The following is a 19,866-nucleotide window of genomic DNA, read 5'->3' as shown; positions in this document are numbered from 1 at the left end:
AATTCATTGAGGTTTTTAATTCCAAATACAAAAACAGTGAAAAATGCTATACAAATATCAATTTAATAAATACAATTAATTATACCAAAATTCATGTGTATATAACCATTTCATGTTTGCACCATATTACCTGAATTTTATATGATCCGGTCATGCTACTAATCTGTCCAGAAATTCAGCGCAGTGGCTATAAAAGGCACAGCTCTTCGCATCTACGGCTAGAAGTGTCCTGAATATTTTTCCACACTTTGCTACATTGTTTCTTTTTATTAGCAACAAAGTGAACACATCCTGCATACAATGTTTAAACAATTAACAAGCGCTACATTGTGACTTTTACCTAAGCAGGTTCAATACCATGGACATAATTCAATTTGAAAAACAAGGAATGCCGATCCAGATGATGCGTTTTCAATTGTCTCCTCTAAGCCTCATTATTTGCATAATCAATGATTAGCAGTTAAATTAATTATTTTACAAATATGGTGCAAACATGAAATGGTTATATACACATGGATTTTGGTATAATTAATTGTATTTATAGAATTGATATTTGTATAGCATTTTTCACGGTTTTTGTATTTGGAATTAAAAACCTCAATGAATTAATTTATTCATTTTTGGGCTCTCTGAGGATTATTTAATTATTTTGATTAATTGATTACATGAAGTAATTTAAAGAGTGCGGTAAATAAGATCTTACGCACCGCCGTACAAGGCTTAGTAAACTTCAATAATTCTAATTAGTAGTGTGCGCTGCCGATATATATATAAAATTTTCATTTTGGGGTTGACTTGCCTTTGCACCTGCATTTACTAGAGCCCTCAGTTCTATGGGTCTTTGAATACAAAGATTTAGGATCTTGGTGCACTCTCCAGAAGACTCAGCAAAAAAAAAAAAAAAAAAACATTCAGAAACTTTTGACTGCATGTGTAAAAAAGCACACAGTATACACACATGCCCTGATAACTGGGAGAAATCGATATATTGTGAAATTTAAGGAATAATGTAGATCAGATTTTAGCTACATAAAAAAGTAATAACCTGTTTTTTTTGTTTTTTTTTAAAGAAGAGGTTATTTATATACAGAAAACCTCAATTTTACATCCCCTGATTTTAAGTTTTCCCTCGTTTTACACTTGTTGTTTTGTGGTCCCACCTATATATTATGCATAATACATTTCCCTTATTTTACACCATTTTTTCTGGCCCCCTAAAAAAAAAAAAAAGGTGGTTCTGCTGTAAAGTTATTCCAATTACAACAAAAGAAGACTTCAACAAAACCTAAGAGTACAGATCTATAGCAACAGATGAGTTAGATAATCTACAAACAAATTTGAAAAATGAACAGCTTGTGAGGCAACAACCTGGAAACCTGGGGGGGAAAAAGGCAGTTTTAAAGGAAAAGTATATCGGTGTTTATTTCTTAAGCGAAGTACAAAACACAAGCACAACCACTAAAATGTTACAAAATGCAAAGCCTCTTGGGAAAAAAATGGATTATGCAGATTTAATTCTATTTTAAGAATGCATGTAAATATGTATCAGAAACCACAGAAAAAGCCATCATCTGTACACAGTAAAATTATGCCAGATATCACTATGTTTGTACAATTTTAAAGCAAGGGATAGATGACTAGTCGAATGATTTTGGAGCATACACATACAGTTCTTTACTACCATAACATGGTAACAGAAAGTTTCAGACACACATTAGGTTAACTATAAATGAAAGACAGATTGTTAACGATAAAAAAAACACGACTTGGGGAAAGACATCTGTTGCAAACATGTACATGTTCCCAAAGTGCAGGAAGAAATTCAGATCGGAACACCCAGTTCTTTCATACATACCTGGTCTTCTCTTTCAAAACCTGGAGCCCTCGGATAGTTAGAGCTGGGTGAAGAGACACCTGGGGTGGCAGATTCACAACACAAACCATTTGCTAATGATTTTGGCCTGCCTATGGATCCAACGGGCGAGAAGGAGCTACTGCTATCTGAGCTTGATGTAACTGTTGGACTACTACAGCATGAAATCTGTAGAGGAAGCATATGAATACAGAAAGCAAATAATGGATATGCCTGATGGGTTTTTTTTCTATACAAATATAGAATATTTTTAAATAAACGTGCATCTTGTTTCCTGCAGTAATCTAGTTACTGTTCAGGAAATTAACGTCTATTTCTACAGTAAGAATAATCCACCAATTCCCTCAGACATGCTTCACACTGATAATACGCATTGTTTTCCTCTCCATGGGCAACTATTTTTGTATGGGTTGTCCTCACAACTTTCTCACGGAGACTAAAGGGTCAGGCATATATAACAGAACCACCTAAAAAATACAGAGAATGCCAGATCTTGAGATTTCCATTATTGCTTTCCTCTTCTACTAATGTGTTCAGTTCCCAAAAAACTCAAATTAGTGAGTTTGGAATTTGTATTGATCGAGTTTTCGGGCAATACCCTCCGAAGGTTCGTCAAGCTATTTCCAGGGTCGGGGTATAATAAAAGTAAAAACAAAAAAAACAGAAAAAACTGTGAATTTTGACCAAAAAATTAACTTGAAAACATGAATTTTCGTGGGAAACACAACTTGATCCTTATTAAATAACCCCCTAGCTATCACTCCTTCCTATCAGAACAAATCAGTTGTACATAGCATTGTCGGTTTGCCGATATTGGTAGGGGTAACCAAATGCCCCAAACATATTAAATGGCTGAATCTAGGCTACCGTGGTTTAGGCTTTTGCTCCAACTGAAAGTCTTTCTGACACTGAATAGACTGCACTACAGGAACAACTGAAAATTTGATTCGCATATTTAAAAAGAAATGACTTTGTTAATGTGGGTTCAGAAGTCTATAAATTCTCAGCCAATTTTGAGCTCTGTGTATGCGCCCAAACTTGCTTCAGATTCAGCTGCATCACAGGGCCTTGAAGGGTCCCTGTCTTTATTAAGGAATTCCCTAAATTGTTGTGTACGTTAACGTGAAAGCACTGGTTTTATTGTTTTTTTTTTTTTTTAAAACGTTTTAAAAATGTTTAATGATACCTCAAGCCAGTATTCTGCTTTGACATTGTGACAGGCTAAACAGCAATCTGGGGCTCATTTATAAAGACTGGGCACATTTTACACATGGACAGTAACTCAAATCAACCAAGCAATTGTGATTTTTTTAGCTAGATGCCGCTTGAACAATGAAAGCAAACATTTGATTGGCTGCCATGAGTAACTGTCCAGTTGCAAATTTGCCTGGTCTTTATAAGTGATGCACAAAAGACTAATAAAGCAATAGATCACTTTGCAGCAAAAACGATGGGTTAAGGATGCACACAAACATCTCAAAACCTTTAAGAAAAATAACAAAACCTTGAGCACCTCTGAGGCTCAACAGATGCAGGATGGGGAGGTACTGTAAACAAATTTAAAGGCCTGGATTATTAATGTTATAGCGCTGGTAAATCTCTTGGCTGAGATCCGAATATAACATACAACTTTTCCAGCCTATGACAGGTCTAATAGAGAATACATGTAAACTTAAGACACAAGCTATTTTAATAGGTGCAATGTCTTTATCTTCTATGCTAGATCCTTCTGGAAGAAAAAAAATTGATATCTTCATAGCTACAAGATATGTCATTTCAGATGAATGGGGATGGGCGAATTTTTTCGCCTTGTTTCGCCGAAAAAATGACGCCCATAGACTTGTATGGCGGCGTGTGTCAAAAAAAAAGATGCGCGTCAAAATAATTTCGCGCAACAATTTTTTTTTTGACGCCCATAGACTTTAATGGGCGTCTGCAAAATTTCGCCAGTGGCGAATTTTTGGCGAAACGAAACGGGTCAAATTCGCACATCCCTACAGATGAATGCTTAAAGCAGTTTTGCATTTCCCTTACTTTTCAATTCAGACACTAGTAGGGCTCATTTATAAACACTGGACAGATACTGTATACCCATGGATGGTAACACATGGCAACCAATAAAATGCTTGCTTTCCTTGTGCAATTTGCAGCTCCTTGTATAAAGCCAGTGACTGATTGGTTGCTATGGGTCACTGCCTAGGTACAAATTTGCCCTTGTTTATAATATGAGTCCTATCCAGTGAAAGATGTCTGGCTGTGACTTTTTCTGCATGATTATATTTAATTAGGTAGTTTACCTAGATTTTTACTTTTGGTATTACTTATTCTTCCCAACTTTTCAATTGGTCTTCATTTGATTTGCTTTTTAATCCTCTGCCTTCTCTTCACAACTATCAGTTTGAAAGGAGGTTGAGTCACAAAACCCCAGCGACCAAAAAAACGAACCCACCTTCTTACTACACTTTGTTGCGATCATTTGTTTTTATTACTCGTCTTTCTATTGAGGCTATCTTCTATTCAATTCCAAACTGGAGAGCAAAAAAGCTAAATAATTCAAAAACTACCAAAAAAATGAAAAATGAAAAATGAAAATCAATTACAAATTGGCTCAGAATATCACTGTCGACATCATACTAAAATAGCAACTCCCCCTTTAACATAATGCATTTATATTATTTCCTACAATAACCACTTCTGAACTGACCCATGAAAGAAGGCAAATAGGAGGCAGCATATTACAATAGAAAGTATTTTGTTATGGTGAGGGAAGTTTTATACTGCACGTATTGTTAAACTCTACTTCTGATATAATAGAGAATTGTTATCAGTTCCTATATATCTGTAAAAGTTATTTATGTCTTAATTGACAATGTGTTAATTGTATTATCAGATAAAATTGCAGACATTAAAATGAAACAATTTCTTTACATAAACTGGGAAATTGTTAGTATTTCCTGTTAGAGAAGTGAACCCTGTAAAGTCGAGGAGAAAACAAGTTTATTGTGAGACCCCTAAAAGAGATGCAAGAAGGAATTAATTAAAAAGAGGAAATCTTTAGTAGTTTCATCACATAGGGAAAGAAATACGTCAGTAAGAGATGGTTCCCAGTAAAAAGTACTGCACTGGTTTCAGGCTGCTTCCCACAATGACAGAATTAACATTCACGGGGAAAAAAAAAAAAGATACTTAACGGCATTAGTAGGATTTCTCAACAAACTACTTTACAATAATTGATTCCATGCATTTTCAATATCCAAATAAACGCTGAAAATTAATGTTTTTACAAGAAAGCTATGAAGAAGCGAATGTGTAACTTCACATTAAACAGGTACTTCACTTTTAAATCAATTTTTGATATGATGTAAATTTAATATACTGAAACAATTTGCAACTGGCTTTCTTTTTTATGTTTTTTCAGCTATTTAGCTTTATTTTCAGCAGCTCTCTATTTGGTATTTCAGCAGCTGATCTGGTATTATTTAGCCTACACACCAAGCAGTGGTTTAACAATAGAATTAAAGCCTCACTGAGAAATATTTTTTGGCTGCTTGGTCTCTGACCATCCATATGAAAGCTGAAAAGAGGCAGAAGAGAACCGGCAAATAGTTAAAAAAAAAAAAAAAAACATGAAATAAATAATGAATACCAATTGCAAATTGCAAGGAATAGGGCATGCTATAACATACTAAAAGTTAACTTAACAGTGGGCCACCCCTTTAAATACAATGGAACTGTCTGAACAATTTCTTCTAAAATGTTTTGTTTTTTTTTCATATCCGTTATTATTCAGATATGAGCTTGGCATATGAAACGAAAATTAAATGTTCTGCAATTTAGAAATTTCAACATGGATTATTAACAGTATGCTGGATTCTATCTGCAGTTTCTATTTGCAAATTAGGGTACTGATAAAATTGGATTTTGAGTCTTTTGGGGAAAATTTTGTATTTTACTGAATAGTAAAATCTTGATTTGGGTATATGGCAAAAGTCTCCGTAACATCTTATCAGACTCCAAGAGCTGCTGCGCTGTAAGTATAAATCTTTTTCTGCAATATTTGTTCCACTAGTCCATTTTAAAATGTCTAAAACCTAATGGAGTGTTAATGATGATGGGGCCAGGGATCTATTCATTTACTTTATTCTTTTTCAGCTAATGGTTTACAGGCACACATGTAATTCAAAACATTTCAATATTCCAGTTTCTTCTAAGCTTAGAACCATCTATTCTACTCATAATGTAATGCACAGGTTTTCTCCATCATTAAAGGAGTTGTTCACCTTTGAATCAGTATGATGTAGAGAGTGATAATCTGAGACAATTTTCAATTGGTTTTCATTTTTTATTATTTGTGTTTTTTTGAGTTATTTAACCTTTTATTCAGCTGCTCTCCAGTTTGTAATGACAGCAATCTGGTTGCTAGGGTCCAAATTAGGCTAGCAACCATGCACTGATTTTATGAATATGAAAAGGAGAGGGCCTGGAGGGCCTGAATAGAAAGAGGAGTAACAAAAAGTAGCAATAATCAATTTGAGCATTTTTTCTTAGATGGGATCAGTGACCTCCATTTGAAAGCTGGAAAGTGTCAGAAGAAGAAGGCAAATAATTAAACTATAAAAAGAAAAAATGAAGGCCAATTGAAAAGTTGCTTAGAATTAGCCATTCCATAACATACTAAAAGTTAACTTAAAGGTGAACTACCCCTTTAATATCAAATATACATTGAGACGAGTACTACCTGTGTCTAAAATGATGAGGTGTGGCTCAGCCACTTTCTTGAACCAATTGAAATTTTAAAAAAAACATATGGATTACCATACATTGACACATTTTACACAATTGTAGCCTTCAGGTTTTTTTTTTTTTTTTTTTTTACTTTACACTGAAGCCTAAAATATGCCAAGCAAAATGGTAAATAGAAAGAATTTTAATTATAATTCAGCTAAGACTCTGAATCACAGAAAAAAGATTCATACAGCTTTGAAAATGTATATGAAACAAACGGCTATAATTAACCTGGAACAGAAAATGTATTTTGCCTGAGGCATTAGTTTAACAATATTAAATGCACACCAAATAATAAATCCATGCTGTATTTAATCAACAGATGTATATACCGAAAATAAGGGGTTTTGTGCCAAGGGAGTACTATAAAATATAGGATAAAAGCCACTGTCTTTTTCTCAATTACACAGATTACTCATGAAGAAGGCTCTATGTCTGTTACAAATATTTGATCGAGCTATATTTTCAGGAATTATTTTGAGCGGTACTGTAATACTGTTATGAAAGAGAATTTATTAAAAGCCTGCAGATGCCTCTCCCTTAAAGGGAGTAACAGTAACATCACAAAATTAAAGTGTTTTAAAGTAATAAAAATATAATGCAGTGTTGCCCTGCACTGGTAAAACTGCTGCGTTTGCTTCAGAAACTCTACTATTGTTAATATAAATAAGCTGCTGTGTAGCAATGGGGGCAGCCATTCAAAGAAAAGAAAAGGCTTCGGTTACACAGCAGATAGCAGATAAGCTTTGTAGAACATAATGGTGTTATCTGTTATCCACTATTTAACCTGTGCCATATAGCCTTTTTTCATTTTCCGCCATTGCTACACAGCAGCTGGTTTATATGAACTATAGAAGTGTTTCTGAAGCAAACAGATCAGTTTTACTAGTGCAAGGCAACAGTACTTGACGTAATTTTTTTGGTGTTACTGTTCCTTTAACAATACGATTTGCCAGTTTTTGGGTTCATGTATATCCTTAAAACAGAGGATATGTCTTCTGAACAAGGCACTGGAGTTTGTGTAAAATGAGGCTTCTGCTACTGTTCTAAGTTTGTAAATTGAAACACTAAAAACCAGCATGCAATACTCACATTTACTGTTTGTTCATTGTGGTTCAGGATGCTGTTAGTACAACACAGATTTGTGCTCCACTCACTGGAAAAACCTATACTGTCGCCCGAATAGAGGGGAGGGCCCTGCTTTAAATGGCAGCTTGACTGCATCATTACATTCATGGCTTCCTCTGCTGAGGGAATTCCTGTAGAAGAAAATTTAGAAATCGCCAAATCAGTACAATTCTAAGAAGTCCAGTTTATTTCTCAAAACAGCACCTTGCTATGAGTGCACTGCAATCTATATGAGACAGGGGGCTGATAGTGGCCAAATATGTCTAAGCTTACCTGAGGCTCATCTAATATAATTAAGAGCAAGGAAAAAAAATTGAATGTACTTAGGTAAATTACCTGAACTAATCCTTCAGAATATACACTGCAGCACATAAGAAGGGAGAACTAAAATGTCATTGATGTCAAGGGTGATGAACAGACAGAGCACAAGACAGATAACTTTATTACTTACTTTCAACATGGGCAAAAGCACAAAAAGGACCTCTTGGGCAATATCCGGTTTGCCTCATGTCATTGCATTTAGTTGATTTATAGATCTATAAAAATGGCAAACATTTTTAGTTATGGAAAAAAAAAACAATCACAGAATGAACCTAAAATGTCACTGCGTAATAGAGATGGGAAAACAGAACCAAGAATATAGCATAAAATGTTCCGAGCATGCTACAGCATAAATTATTTCTCCCCACATATGATTAGCATCAGAGAGAACATGTTCAGATGAACTCAGCAGCAACACCAGAACCCATCCATATCCTTTCTCCATCCTATTCTCCTTCCCTATTAAATATTATGTTCAAAGGCTCAAATCAGTCAAACATACTATAACAATCGGACACAGGTATTGGCATTGATAAATGTGTCATTGCATTGAAAAATTTCCTGACTGCAATGGAGGGGTCAGTTTAAAGGAGAAACAAACCCGTAACATAAAAAACCCCTACCCCCTAGCCTTTGTAGACCCCCCTCCCTTCTCCCCCCCCCAGCTTAGGTGGTACCCGGGGCAAATGCCCCTATTTTTTTTTTACTTACCCCTCGGCGCAGATTCTGTCCCCCGCAGTTCACGGCAGCCATCTTCTTTTCTTCGTTAAACTTCGGAAGCAGACCTTCGTTTTCGGCGCATGTGCAGTTGGAGTAATTTTCCAGACCCGAACAACTGCGCATGTGCCAAAAGTCAAGAAAATTTCAGAAGAAAAGAAGATGGCTGCCATGAACTGCGGGGGACAGAATCTGCACCGAGGGGTAAGTAAAAAGTTAGGGGCATTTGCCTAAGCTGGGGGGGAGAAGGGAGAGGGGTCTACAAAGGGTAGGGGGGTAGGGTTTTTTTATGTTACGGGCTTGTTTCTCCTTTAAGGGTATATATGCTGGGTTTCATTTGGAGGGGTTGAACTTGATGGACTTTGGTCTTTTTTCAACCCAACTTAACTACGCAAATAACTTTAAAATATATAATATAATGAATAAATAATGGAAAGTTGCTAAGAATGACATTTGTTTTTTAGTATGCAAAATGTCATTTCTTAGATTATATCCCCTTTAAACTGAAACACAAGCCTACCTCTGGATGAAACTGTTGCTCAGTGCGTGAGTGGCAGTACTGACAGCTGTCACCACTTTCACACTTTGAAGGCTCTCCCCACTCATCCCCATGCTTTACACTTGGACATGGTGTAGACCTACAATGGAAAAGGTACAAAGCATAACTGAATACAGTAATCATTTCAGAAACAGGAAGGGTTAATATACTACAAACTGTGTTCTAATAAAAAAGCCAAAACCCTTGCCACAACTGATTAAAAGGAAGTTAATGGGTACTACTTATATTGTTCCAGAGATGATGTCAAGTATTATGTACTGCTGAATGCATTAACTGTACATCCATCTTGTGAATGCAACCAGGGGTCACACCCTTCTGATATAATTTTTTATTATTCTTATTATTTAGTTTTTCATTCTTCTTTCTGTATATTGTCTTTGTTTTACCTTTTTGAAAAAAGAAAAACCAAATAAAGAATATGTAAAAAAATAAAAAAGCCAAAAGACAGAATGTTTTATAAAAAAAAAAACAGTTTAAATTTCACTGCATGGGATATTTGGGGATAAAGTTCTTAGCTAGCAGAGCCTAAATGATGTTAAGGGGAGTCAATATTGAATTTCAGTGTTCTGCATCTGGCATTTCCCTTTAAGGCATATACAGTATCACTTAGCCATTGGGCTGCAGTCTGGGATGTATACATGTGTATTCAAGAAAAGCAGTCAGGGAATATGACACAAGGGAAGGTTAGCTGGGCTTACTAACCTGACACAATATCCATATTGTGATATTTTTCAAGAGGAACAGTTGCCTCCAGCAAGTGGAAATTAAAGGGGAACTATTGCAAAAATGGAAATTTAATATAAGCTTCCTTATACTGATTTAAGAAACATTCTAAATAAACTCAATTAAAAATTCTGCATTGTTTCTGAAATAATCAAGTTTATTTTCACTATTCCCCTCTTAGCATCTGCTTCTCTTCATTCTGTCTTCATGCAGCAGTTGGGTTTCAGATGAATGAGCCAATATATCTTATAGGGGGGCTCCCTTTCCTAACAGCTGTATTGGAGCTGCCTTTTGCACAAATTCTGCATGTAGAGAGACAGGATTTCTGGTGATTTTAATAAAGTGAGCTCTAATACATCTTCTAGGCAAAAGGAGCCCCCTTATGAGATATATTGGATCATTCATCTGACACCCGACTCCAGAATGAAGAGAAACACATGCTGAGAGAGGAATAGTGAAGATAAACTTGATTATTTCAGAAACAGTACAGAATTTTTTTTTAGAGTTTATTATTCCAGTATTCTGAAGCTAATATTCATATTCAAATATCTGTCATCTGTAATATTCATATTCAAATATCTATCAACTGTTGATACTGTTACTATTTGTCTGAAAACTACAGGCAGTTTTATATGAAAAAAAGGCAGAAAAAAATATATATATAAAAAAATGTATATATATATCTAGCTAAAATAAAGAGAGATTATAGTAATTATTATTATTATAATTAACTAACGCTATATGAAAACCTGCGGGGGGAGGAGGAAAACTGCCATTTTAATTGTACCTGTATTTGAATTTTCGTGGATTTCGTCTTCTGTCCCGGCTATTGTGGTAGTGTGGACACGCATAACCTTGGCGGCACAGTCTTGGTGGTTTAGTACATTGATCGGTTTTGTAGCTGGCTAGAACAAAATTAGTATCTGCAGAGGAAAAAGAAATTATACTGATTTTGACTTTCCTTTTTATTTTTTTAATACCTTTGCAAATAGTAAGTGAATGGATCAGAATCATAAGAAATAGCTTGCTGCTGCTTATTAGCAGGGTCTAGAAAAGAAAGTTGAATGGGAAGATTGAGTAACAGTATGCAGAATCTATAAAAAGCAATGGAGAAAGGCTAACTCGGTCAGTTTAGCAGAGAGCAGGTTATGGGACAAGAAAATATCTACCAAGTGTATTTTGTAACAAACAAAAATAAAAGAAGATGAGGCATGAAGCAAGTTCTACAAGGAGGCACAGTGTGGTTAGAAGGGATGAGGTAGGAAGCTGATTCTGGGACTATTGAGAACAGGGAAAGAAGGATGAGATGATCTTGATAAGTGATAGGCATGGGAGAAAGCTCAGGAAAACGGAAAGAAGTGATGTGCCAGTAATCCCATTCTTTTTCATCTCACTTTGTACTTTTGTATATATTTTGCACAAGAAATTAGAACAATGTAAGAACAAAGAAGGAAATGATAAACATATGCTGCAATGAGTATGAATGAAGAAAAAACTGAATCCGAATCCTAATTTGGATATGTAAATTATGGACGGGAAGTGAAATCATTTGACTTTTCTTCAGAAAACAAAGTAAGTAAAAAAATGTTTTTCCACTTTTTCCTTTCGTGCCGTTAATTTGCATATTCAAATTTGAATTTGGTTCGATATTCGGCCAAATCTTTCACGAAGGATTCAGGGATTTGGCCAAATCCCAAATAGTGGATTCGGTGCATCCGTAATATAAAGGCAATATGTATAGAATAATATTTAGCATGATTAGTTAGCGGTATATTATACATAGTACAGGGTCCTGTAAACCTCTGTTAGACAACAGTTATTAGTGCACAAATGTATGAAACTGGCAGAACAATCCATTGGTCAACATAATATACAACAAAGCAGTCTGCTGTAAACTTACCTTGCCATCTAGGATCCTCTCCAAGGATTTTCTCGATCATTGCCTGACTTGCTAAAACTCCTGGCTGTAAGTCGGGAATTCCATCGCCGCTTCCAAGCTGCCCATTTTGTAAGGCTTCTTGTGCCTGGATTTCCCTGCATCACAGAAGGAAATGTGCTATTAATGACATCTCAAGAGAACAAGTTTTCTATAAATGCAAATATACTGCACAACATTTTTATTTGTTTTGCATTTAAACAGTTAAAAAGAAGCTGCACATAAGCAATTTGTTTAGTGGCAAACATAACGATTTTTTTTTTGCTGTGTGTTGCTCTGTAAAATATTCTGATCTAAAGGCAAAACGATACCATACAAAGAAATAAATCATTACCTTATATCATACACTGGAGGTCTAAGGTCATGGGGACCATGGGCAAAGGCACAATGGGGTCCATTCTTCACACAATGCCCTCGAGCATCTGTTTCATGAATACAAGTACCAGTCTTGTAATATCGTAAATGATATTTTCTTTCAGTGTCTCCTGTTGTCCGGTGTAAATATGGACAGCTGTCGGAACAAAAAAGATGAATCCCATATTTAAGCATGTTTTACTTTTGTATATGACACACAGATATAAACGCAAGTTAATGTTAAGTACAAGTAAAAGCAATTAAGTTAGTGTAATACAGGTATGGGACCTGTTATCCAGAATGCTTGGGATCTGGGGTTTTCCAGATAACTACGGTAATCTTTCTGTAATTTGGATCTTCATACCTTAATTCTACTAGAAAAACATTTAAATATAAACCCAATAGGCTGGTTTTGCTTCCAGTAAGGATTAATTTAAGCTTAGTTTGGATCAAGTGCAATATACTGTTTTATTATTACAGAGAAAAAGAAAATCATTTTTAAAAAATTTGGATAAAATGGAGTCTATGGGAGACGGCCTTTCCGTAATTTGGAGCTTTCTGGATAACGAATCCCGTACCTGTAGTAGATAAGGTGATAGCCTAATGCAAAAGTGCTCAGACCTTACCAGTGTGAGAAAAGAAACTTCACTGCATTACAATTATAGATAATGTTGATCATTAAAACCCACTTCTTAAACCATTAAAAATGGTTTTGATGACAGTGTTTAGGACTCTACATTGGGGCTCATTTATAAACACTGGGCAAATTTGCACCAGGATAGTAACCATTAGCAACCAATTAGTGATTTGCTTTTTTCAGCCAGCTCCAGGTTGAACACTGAAAGCAATCATTTGATTGGTTGCCATGGGTTACTGCCCAGTTGCAAATTTGCCCAGTGTTTATAAATGACCCCCATTGGTACTTATTAGAAAAGGTGGCTGTAAGCTGGCAGCGGTGTCTATTTAGATCCAACAATAATAATAATGCCGCAATGATGTACTGATCTATCCCCTTATTATAACTTATTCTAATAAGTAAAGTAATAAGTTTCCTTTCAAAAAATTCTAATTCTACGTTCCGGTGCTCAGCAATCAAGATCATTTAATATTGGAGCATCGGGTTAATATTTAACCCAACAACACTCTATCAAGCACTCACATCTGGCAGCAAATTAAAATAGCAAACAAAGTATCAATATGATGTTGAGCAAAGCATACAGCAGGAATAAGGTACATACATTGCTTCAGAACAGAGTAAATAAAGAAAGGCATGTGTTTTTCCAAGACCTTGGATCTCACAGTTGCAACCATTTATTTCTGTCACAGTCGAGGAATGGTCGTCCAATATTACAGAATTTCACAAAGCCAAAAACAATTGCTCCTAATACCAGACCAACAGTTAAACATAGTGCATGATGTGTTATGGTCTAAAATATCAAGCTCTAATTAGCACCATAAAAGGGTTTGTTCACCTTTAAATGAATTTTTAGTATGATGTACATAGCAATATTCTGACAATTTGTAATTTGTTTTCATTCTTTAATATTTGTGGCTTTTGAGTTATGTAGCTTTTTATTCAGCAGCTCTTCAATTTCAGAAATCTAGTTGTTAGGGTCCAAATTACCCTAGCAATCATGCATTGATTTGAATGGGAGACTGGAATATGAATAGGAGGACCGGAATAGAAAGATGAGAAATAACAATTGATTTGAAGCCTTACAGAGCATTTTTTTCCAGATGGGGTCAGTGACCCCCATTTGAAAACTGGAAAGAGTCAGAAGAAAAAGACAAATAATAAGAAAAGATGCTTATAATTAGCCATTCTATAACATACTAAAAGTTAACTTAAAGGTGAACCCAGCATATCATGCCCCAAGCAGGTATGGGCAAAAATTGTATTATTCATGAATAGGTAGAACAGGAGAACCTACTTTAATTTTCTATAGCCTGTGTGGAGACATACCATAATACTTAATCATCATAAACCCATAAGATATGCATAGTTCTACAGAAAGTCCATAAATAAAAAATGAACCACTGTTTTTATATGTGGCATTGGACATCTTTTAGGAAATCCCGAATGGGCTCTCTTAAAGAGTTAGTTCACCTTCTCTTAAAGAGTTAGTTCACCTTGAAATACATTTTTAGCATGATTTTTATTGCAACCACATTTTTTTTAATATAACTTCTCTTCAAACCACTGCCTGGTTGCTAAGATAATGCGTCCCTAGTAACCATAATTCTAAACCAGTTACCTGAGAACAAAAAGTGCACTAAAAATACAAATAAAAGCTTGCAAAGGGACTTTAGAGTGCCGCTTAATCATACTCAATTAATTTAGATTTACTGCACCTTTATCAAGTGTCACTAATGCCGTCACAAACAGCATAACAATCATAAGAGGAGGTTTTCTTGTCATAAAGAAACCTGGTTTAAAGTTAAAATGTGATTTCAGGTACAGGTAAACATAAAATAAACCCAATAGGCTGGTTTTGCTTCCAATAAAGATTAATTATATCTTAGTTGGGTTCAAGCACAAGGTACTGTTTTATTATTACAGGTATGGGACCCGTTATCCAGAATGTTCGCGACCTGGGTTTTTCCAGTTAACGGATCTTTCTGTAATTTGGATCTTCATACCTTAAGACTACTAGAAAATCATTTTAACATTAAATAAACCCAACAGGCTGGTCTTGCTTCAAATATTATTACAGAGAAAAACGAAATCATTTTTTAAAAATGTGGATGATTGGATAAAATGGAGTCTATGAGAGACGACCTTGCTGTAATTCAGAGCTTTCTGTATAATGGATCCAGGGGTGCTCCTCCAATGAGGCGCGCTAAGACGCTCGCCTCAGGTGGCATCGCCAGAGAGGTTTCCAGGGGCGGCAAAAAGACGCTCCTGGTACCTTTGAGAGGCCGAATTTCCGTTTTTTAAACCAGAGATTTGGCTGTACTATTGCGAGAGAGCGCAATTGCGCTTTACGCACTAGTGTTCCTGCATCCCCTCCCGACAGGTAAGCCGGCGAGCAGGGGCAGCATTGGAGGAGCCGGATCAGGCAGCTCATTCGACAGAATTGGCGCTAAATGGATCCCATACCTGTACAGAGAAAAAAAGGAAATACATTTTAACATTTAGAATAATTTGATTAAAATGAAGTCTATGGGAGATGGCCTTTCTGTAATTCTGAGCTATCTGGATGACAGGTTTCGGGATAACTGATCCCATACCTGTAATATAGAGATTCCAATTCATTTGGTCTATAGCACACAAAGTTGTACAAATGACTGCCGTTTGGAAAAATAAACCAATGAAAATGGCAGAGCAGCTAGTTTTGGTCACCTCAGCTGGAAAACATGTCATTCCCAGGTCTATTGCTCATACACAGGTTTATTACATTGCCCTTAGGGTAAAACTGCCAGCGTCCAGGCTTTACATTGCATTCATATTTAGCAGGCGCAGCATTCTTTTGTATGCAAGTCTGCAAAACAGAGCCATGATTACCTGGCCATCTGGTTTTACAAGGAGCAATAAGCAAATGCGTTTACTACTACCAGGGACCCTTTAATTACACTCAAGGATATACATTATTCAACAGAAAAAAAAATCCATTTGCAGAGAATGCAATCGCTACGTGCACTGGGAACTGAATAATGCATCAGAGTTAAAACAGGTAAGGCAGTAGACGGGCCTGCATTTCATTTTTCTCACATCAGAGTTGTCATGGCAACCAAGAGCGAGCGTCTGCGGATGGCAGACCGCCAGGCATCTTCTTTTAACTTGGGCTCCAGCGAGGGAGTAAAAATAGAGGTAAAAGATTCCTAGAGGCTTTAGTATCTCTGTGTCTTATAGTCCATGGATTAGGTTTTTTTTGGGGGGGGGGGTCTCTGACTACAAAAACTATTTCATTTTAGCGTTAGTAACAGACAAAGTCTGGAATTGTGAAGATGGAAGTTTTCTTCTTGGTAGCAAATGGCTATACGTTACGTACATTATGCAATAGAGCACATTGGGGCTCATTTATAAACACTGGGCAAATTGGAACCTGGGCAGTAACCCATGGCAACCAATCAAATGTTTGCTTTCATTGTTCAACCTGCAGCTGGCTGAAAAAATAAAATAAAAAAAAAAACAGTCACTGGCTCGTTGCTACGGGTTACTACCCAGGTGCAAATTTGCCCAGTGTTTAAAAAAAAAAAAAAAAAAAAGTGAGCCATATGCTGCATTGTGTCAACAGATGCCCCATCTCTAGGTGCTTGTCCATCATAACATGAAGTAACCCAACAACCTGAAAAAACTGAGAGCAATGTAAAAAAAAATAAAGTACTAGGTTTGCAACAGGTCAGGTAACCCATGACAACCAGGTGTTCACTTTTAAAAAGGCAACCAATAAACAGGACTACATGGCCGTTTCAGCCGCGATCCGACGCGCTGCGCAAAATCGCAGGCGTCACGTCGGTTGTGACAGAAATAAGGTAAGTAATTCAATTGTCGCATCGTGTCGCAGCATTGATGCGACACGACTGTCGGATGCAGACGCTGCGTCTGCATCCGAAAGTCGACACTGCCATTACTTACGTTGTTTCCAGTGGTGCAGAGCATGTCTATCGCAGAGTATACTCTATGACTAAGCATGCATGAGATTTGGCAGTTTGGCTCAGCCCACACACAGAAAACAAAGGGGTCCTGTTTCAAGATGGCAGCACCTATGAAACACTTTTTACATGTAGGATATTTTCTAATCCGTTTTGGATGTAGACAAAAACAGCTGACTAAAGGGTTTAACTAAGGAGGGAAAGCTATATATTACTCATGTCTCAAGGTGACAGGTCCTCTTTAATGTTATGGTACCCTTGTGGCATGCACTCAACTGTAAAACAGTTTTATTTACCGCACAATCTTCCTAATTCATTTTGTGTGCACGAAGCGCGTTAGGAAGATTGTCCAGTAAATAAAACGGTTTTACTTCACCGCTGTCTACTGATCTGTTGAGTGCACGCCCCAAGGGTATCATATCGATTGTGAAAGCCTCCCAAAGCTGCGGATTCGTGGCGTTGCACCCGGACCAGAGACTAGGAGCTATAATAACTATATAGAAAGGTAGGAGTATTTGAGAGCATTTGTGTATTGGGCTTATGGTTAATAATTAAATGTTAACAGGAATAAGACAAATAAGGAGCAATACAATAATATAACTGAACAATAAATTTTACAACAGGCTATATAATGCGAAAAACAGAAAACAGCATTGTGAATGTGAAAAACAGAAACAGCATTAGAAATATGTACCCTACTCAAGGCCAATGTGAAATTAGTCAATTCAATTACCAGCATTCCTGTGCAGATGGAATTTATACAAATGTAAACAACGAAGCAATGAACACACTGGAAATATGAGTAACTGCCCCATAAAATAATAATGAAATGTCTTACATGGTTCTACTGTATCTGCTGATTATTTTCCATAATATATAGATATTTCCATAAATTGTTAGCAAAGCTGACCCTACACAAAATGGTATTTGTGTGATACAGTTACAGAACTGCACAAATCCAACCAACTCGCCTACAGGATAAGCAATCAGATCAGGAAATATAATGGTGTTGGTATGGCCATGTCATCTCCAGTCAGTGGATAAGCTGCGACAAACACCAAATATATCCGTTTTTTTTAATTTTTTTGTCCAAACACAGTTTGCAATTTTATAGAACAAAAAAAAGTTGCACTCTCATTGCAGGATAAATTGCCTGGGTGCAAATTGCAGGAAAACATGTAAAGAAGAAGAAAAAAGGCAATACATACACAGGTATGGAACCTGTTATCTAGAATACACAGGAATGGGTGTTTTTTCCAAATAAGGGGTCCATAATTTGGATCTCCATACCGTTATCATTAATTCAGTGCTATGCCATACTAATAATACATATATTCTAATAAAACATATAGCTTATACACTAAACCAAACACTCACACATTTTTTAATTTGCCAATAATGCACAGCAATTATTCACTTCATTTTTCTGCAGAAAGAAAGAAAAGACGTGCCTTTAAAAGTAAATAACTGTAGGTTGTCTTTCATTGAACAAGAGCCACTTGTCTATATACAGTACAGGTATGGGACCTGTTATCCAGAATACTCCGGACATGGTTTTCCAGATAAAGGATCTTTCTGTAACTTGGATCTTCATACCTAAGTCTACTAGAAAAGCATGTAAACATTAAAGGGATCCTGTCATCAGAAAATATGTTTTTTTCAAAACGCATCAGTTAATAGTGCTACTCCAGCAGACTTCTGCACTGAAATCCATTTCTCAAAATAGCAAACAGATTTTTTTTATATTCAATTTTGAAATCTGACATGGGGCTAGACATTTTGTCAATTTCCCAGCTGCCCCAAGTCATGTGACTTGCCTGCACTTTAGGAGAGAAATGCTTTCTGGCAGGCTGCTGTTTTTCCTTCTCAATGTAACTGAATGTGTCTCAGTGAGACATGGGTTTTTACTATTAAGTGCTGTTCTTAGATCTACAAGGCAGCTGTTATCATGTGTTAGGGAGCTGTTATCTGGTTACCTTCCCATTGTTCTTTTGTTTGGCTGCTGGGGGGGAAAGGGAGGGAGGTGATATCACTCCAACTTGCAGTACAGCAGTAAAGAGTGATTGAAGTTTATCAGAGCACAAGTCACATGACTTGGGGCAGCTGGGAAATTGACAATATGTCTAGCCCCATGTCAGATTTCAGGATCCCATACCTGTATCCCAGACTTTCTCCTACTGACACGTAGTGATGCATCGCTCTTGCATATCTCTTTAGTTTACTGTACGAATACGTCTATTGCACCTTCAGCCCTAAAGATGTATGCGAGAGCGGTGCGTCACTGTGCGCCAGTAATTGTCTATAACGAACACCTTCAGCACACAGGCAGCAGTATAGACCAAGTGGCAGATCATTTCACTAATGTGCCCAAATATTACTGCTACGGCTACACGATTCCTGATCGCACTATGCTGGGGGGCCACATTATTATTAATTTCATGATGGAGGCTGAAGGGCCGGTGTAAATTTGAAAAAGGGACGCAATTGTACCCCGGGCCGCACTTTGGACATGCCTGATCCAAGCTATGTTAGGGGAAGAAGCACACCAATTCACACGGGTTTAAGCCTTCATCTTGTTTATTGCAGACATTGTGCCACAATGTCTGCAATAAACAAGATGAAGGTTTAAACCCGTGTGAATTGGTGTGCTTCTATCCCTTACATAGCTTGCCCTCATTGCTACACAGCAGCTTATTTATATAAACAATAGTAGTGTTTCTGAAGCAAACACAGTAGTTTTACCAGTGCAAGGCAACACTGCACTATATTTTTATTACTTTAAAACACTTTCATTTTTTGATGTTACTGTACCTTTAACCTTGTTGGTGCTTGTGTCAAGTCTGATGTAACAAAAGATAAGATTAGTTGTAGGAA

At 36.5% G+C, this 19,866-nt stretch overlaps 1 protein-coding gene across 7 annotated transcripts in view; it reads right to left on the bottom strand.

Moving 5' to 3' along the window:
- The window catches only part of unkl.L (unkempt family like zinc finger L homeolog), a 48,227-nt gene that overhangs the window by 20,757 nt on the left and 7,604 nt on the right, over positions 1-19,866 (bottom strand). For 4 of the 7 annotated variants that reach the window (XM_018236385.2, XM_018236383.2, XM_018236382.2 and 1 more), the window contains exons 3-9: positions 12,377-12,553; positions 12,007-12,140; positions 10,894-11,029; positions 9,345-9,462; positions 8,238-8,322; positions 7,751-7,917; positions 1,856-2,041 (exon numbers count right to left, since the gene is read on the bottom strand). In XM_018236385.2, the coding sequence (XP_018091874.1) occupies positions 1,856-2,041; positions 7,751-7,917; positions 8,238-8,322; positions 9,345-9,462; positions 10,894-11,029; positions 12,007-12,140; positions 12,377-12,553 (1,003 nt within the window). Of the gene's footprint in view, positions 1-1,855; positions 2,042-4,322; positions 4,406-7,750; positions 7,918-8,237; positions 8,323-9,344; positions 9,463-10,893; positions 11,030-12,006; positions 12,141-12,376; positions 12,554-19,866 lie in introns of those variants that run through there. The other 3 variants (XM_018236388.2, XM_018236387.2, XM_041576542.1) reach the window with 3 other exon arrangements.

Source organism: Xenopus laevis, chromosome 9_10L (assembly GCF_017654675.1).
Source record: "Xenopus laevis strain J_2021 chromosome 9_10L, Xenopus_laevis_v10.1, whole genome shotgun sequence".
NCBI classification, from domain to species: domain Eukaryota; kingdom Metazoa; phylum Chordata; class Amphibia; order Anura; family Pipidae; genus Xenopus; species Xenopus laevis.
Note: the sequence above shows the minus strand (reverse complement) of the source record. Positions and strands in the feature narration are given on the sequence as shown.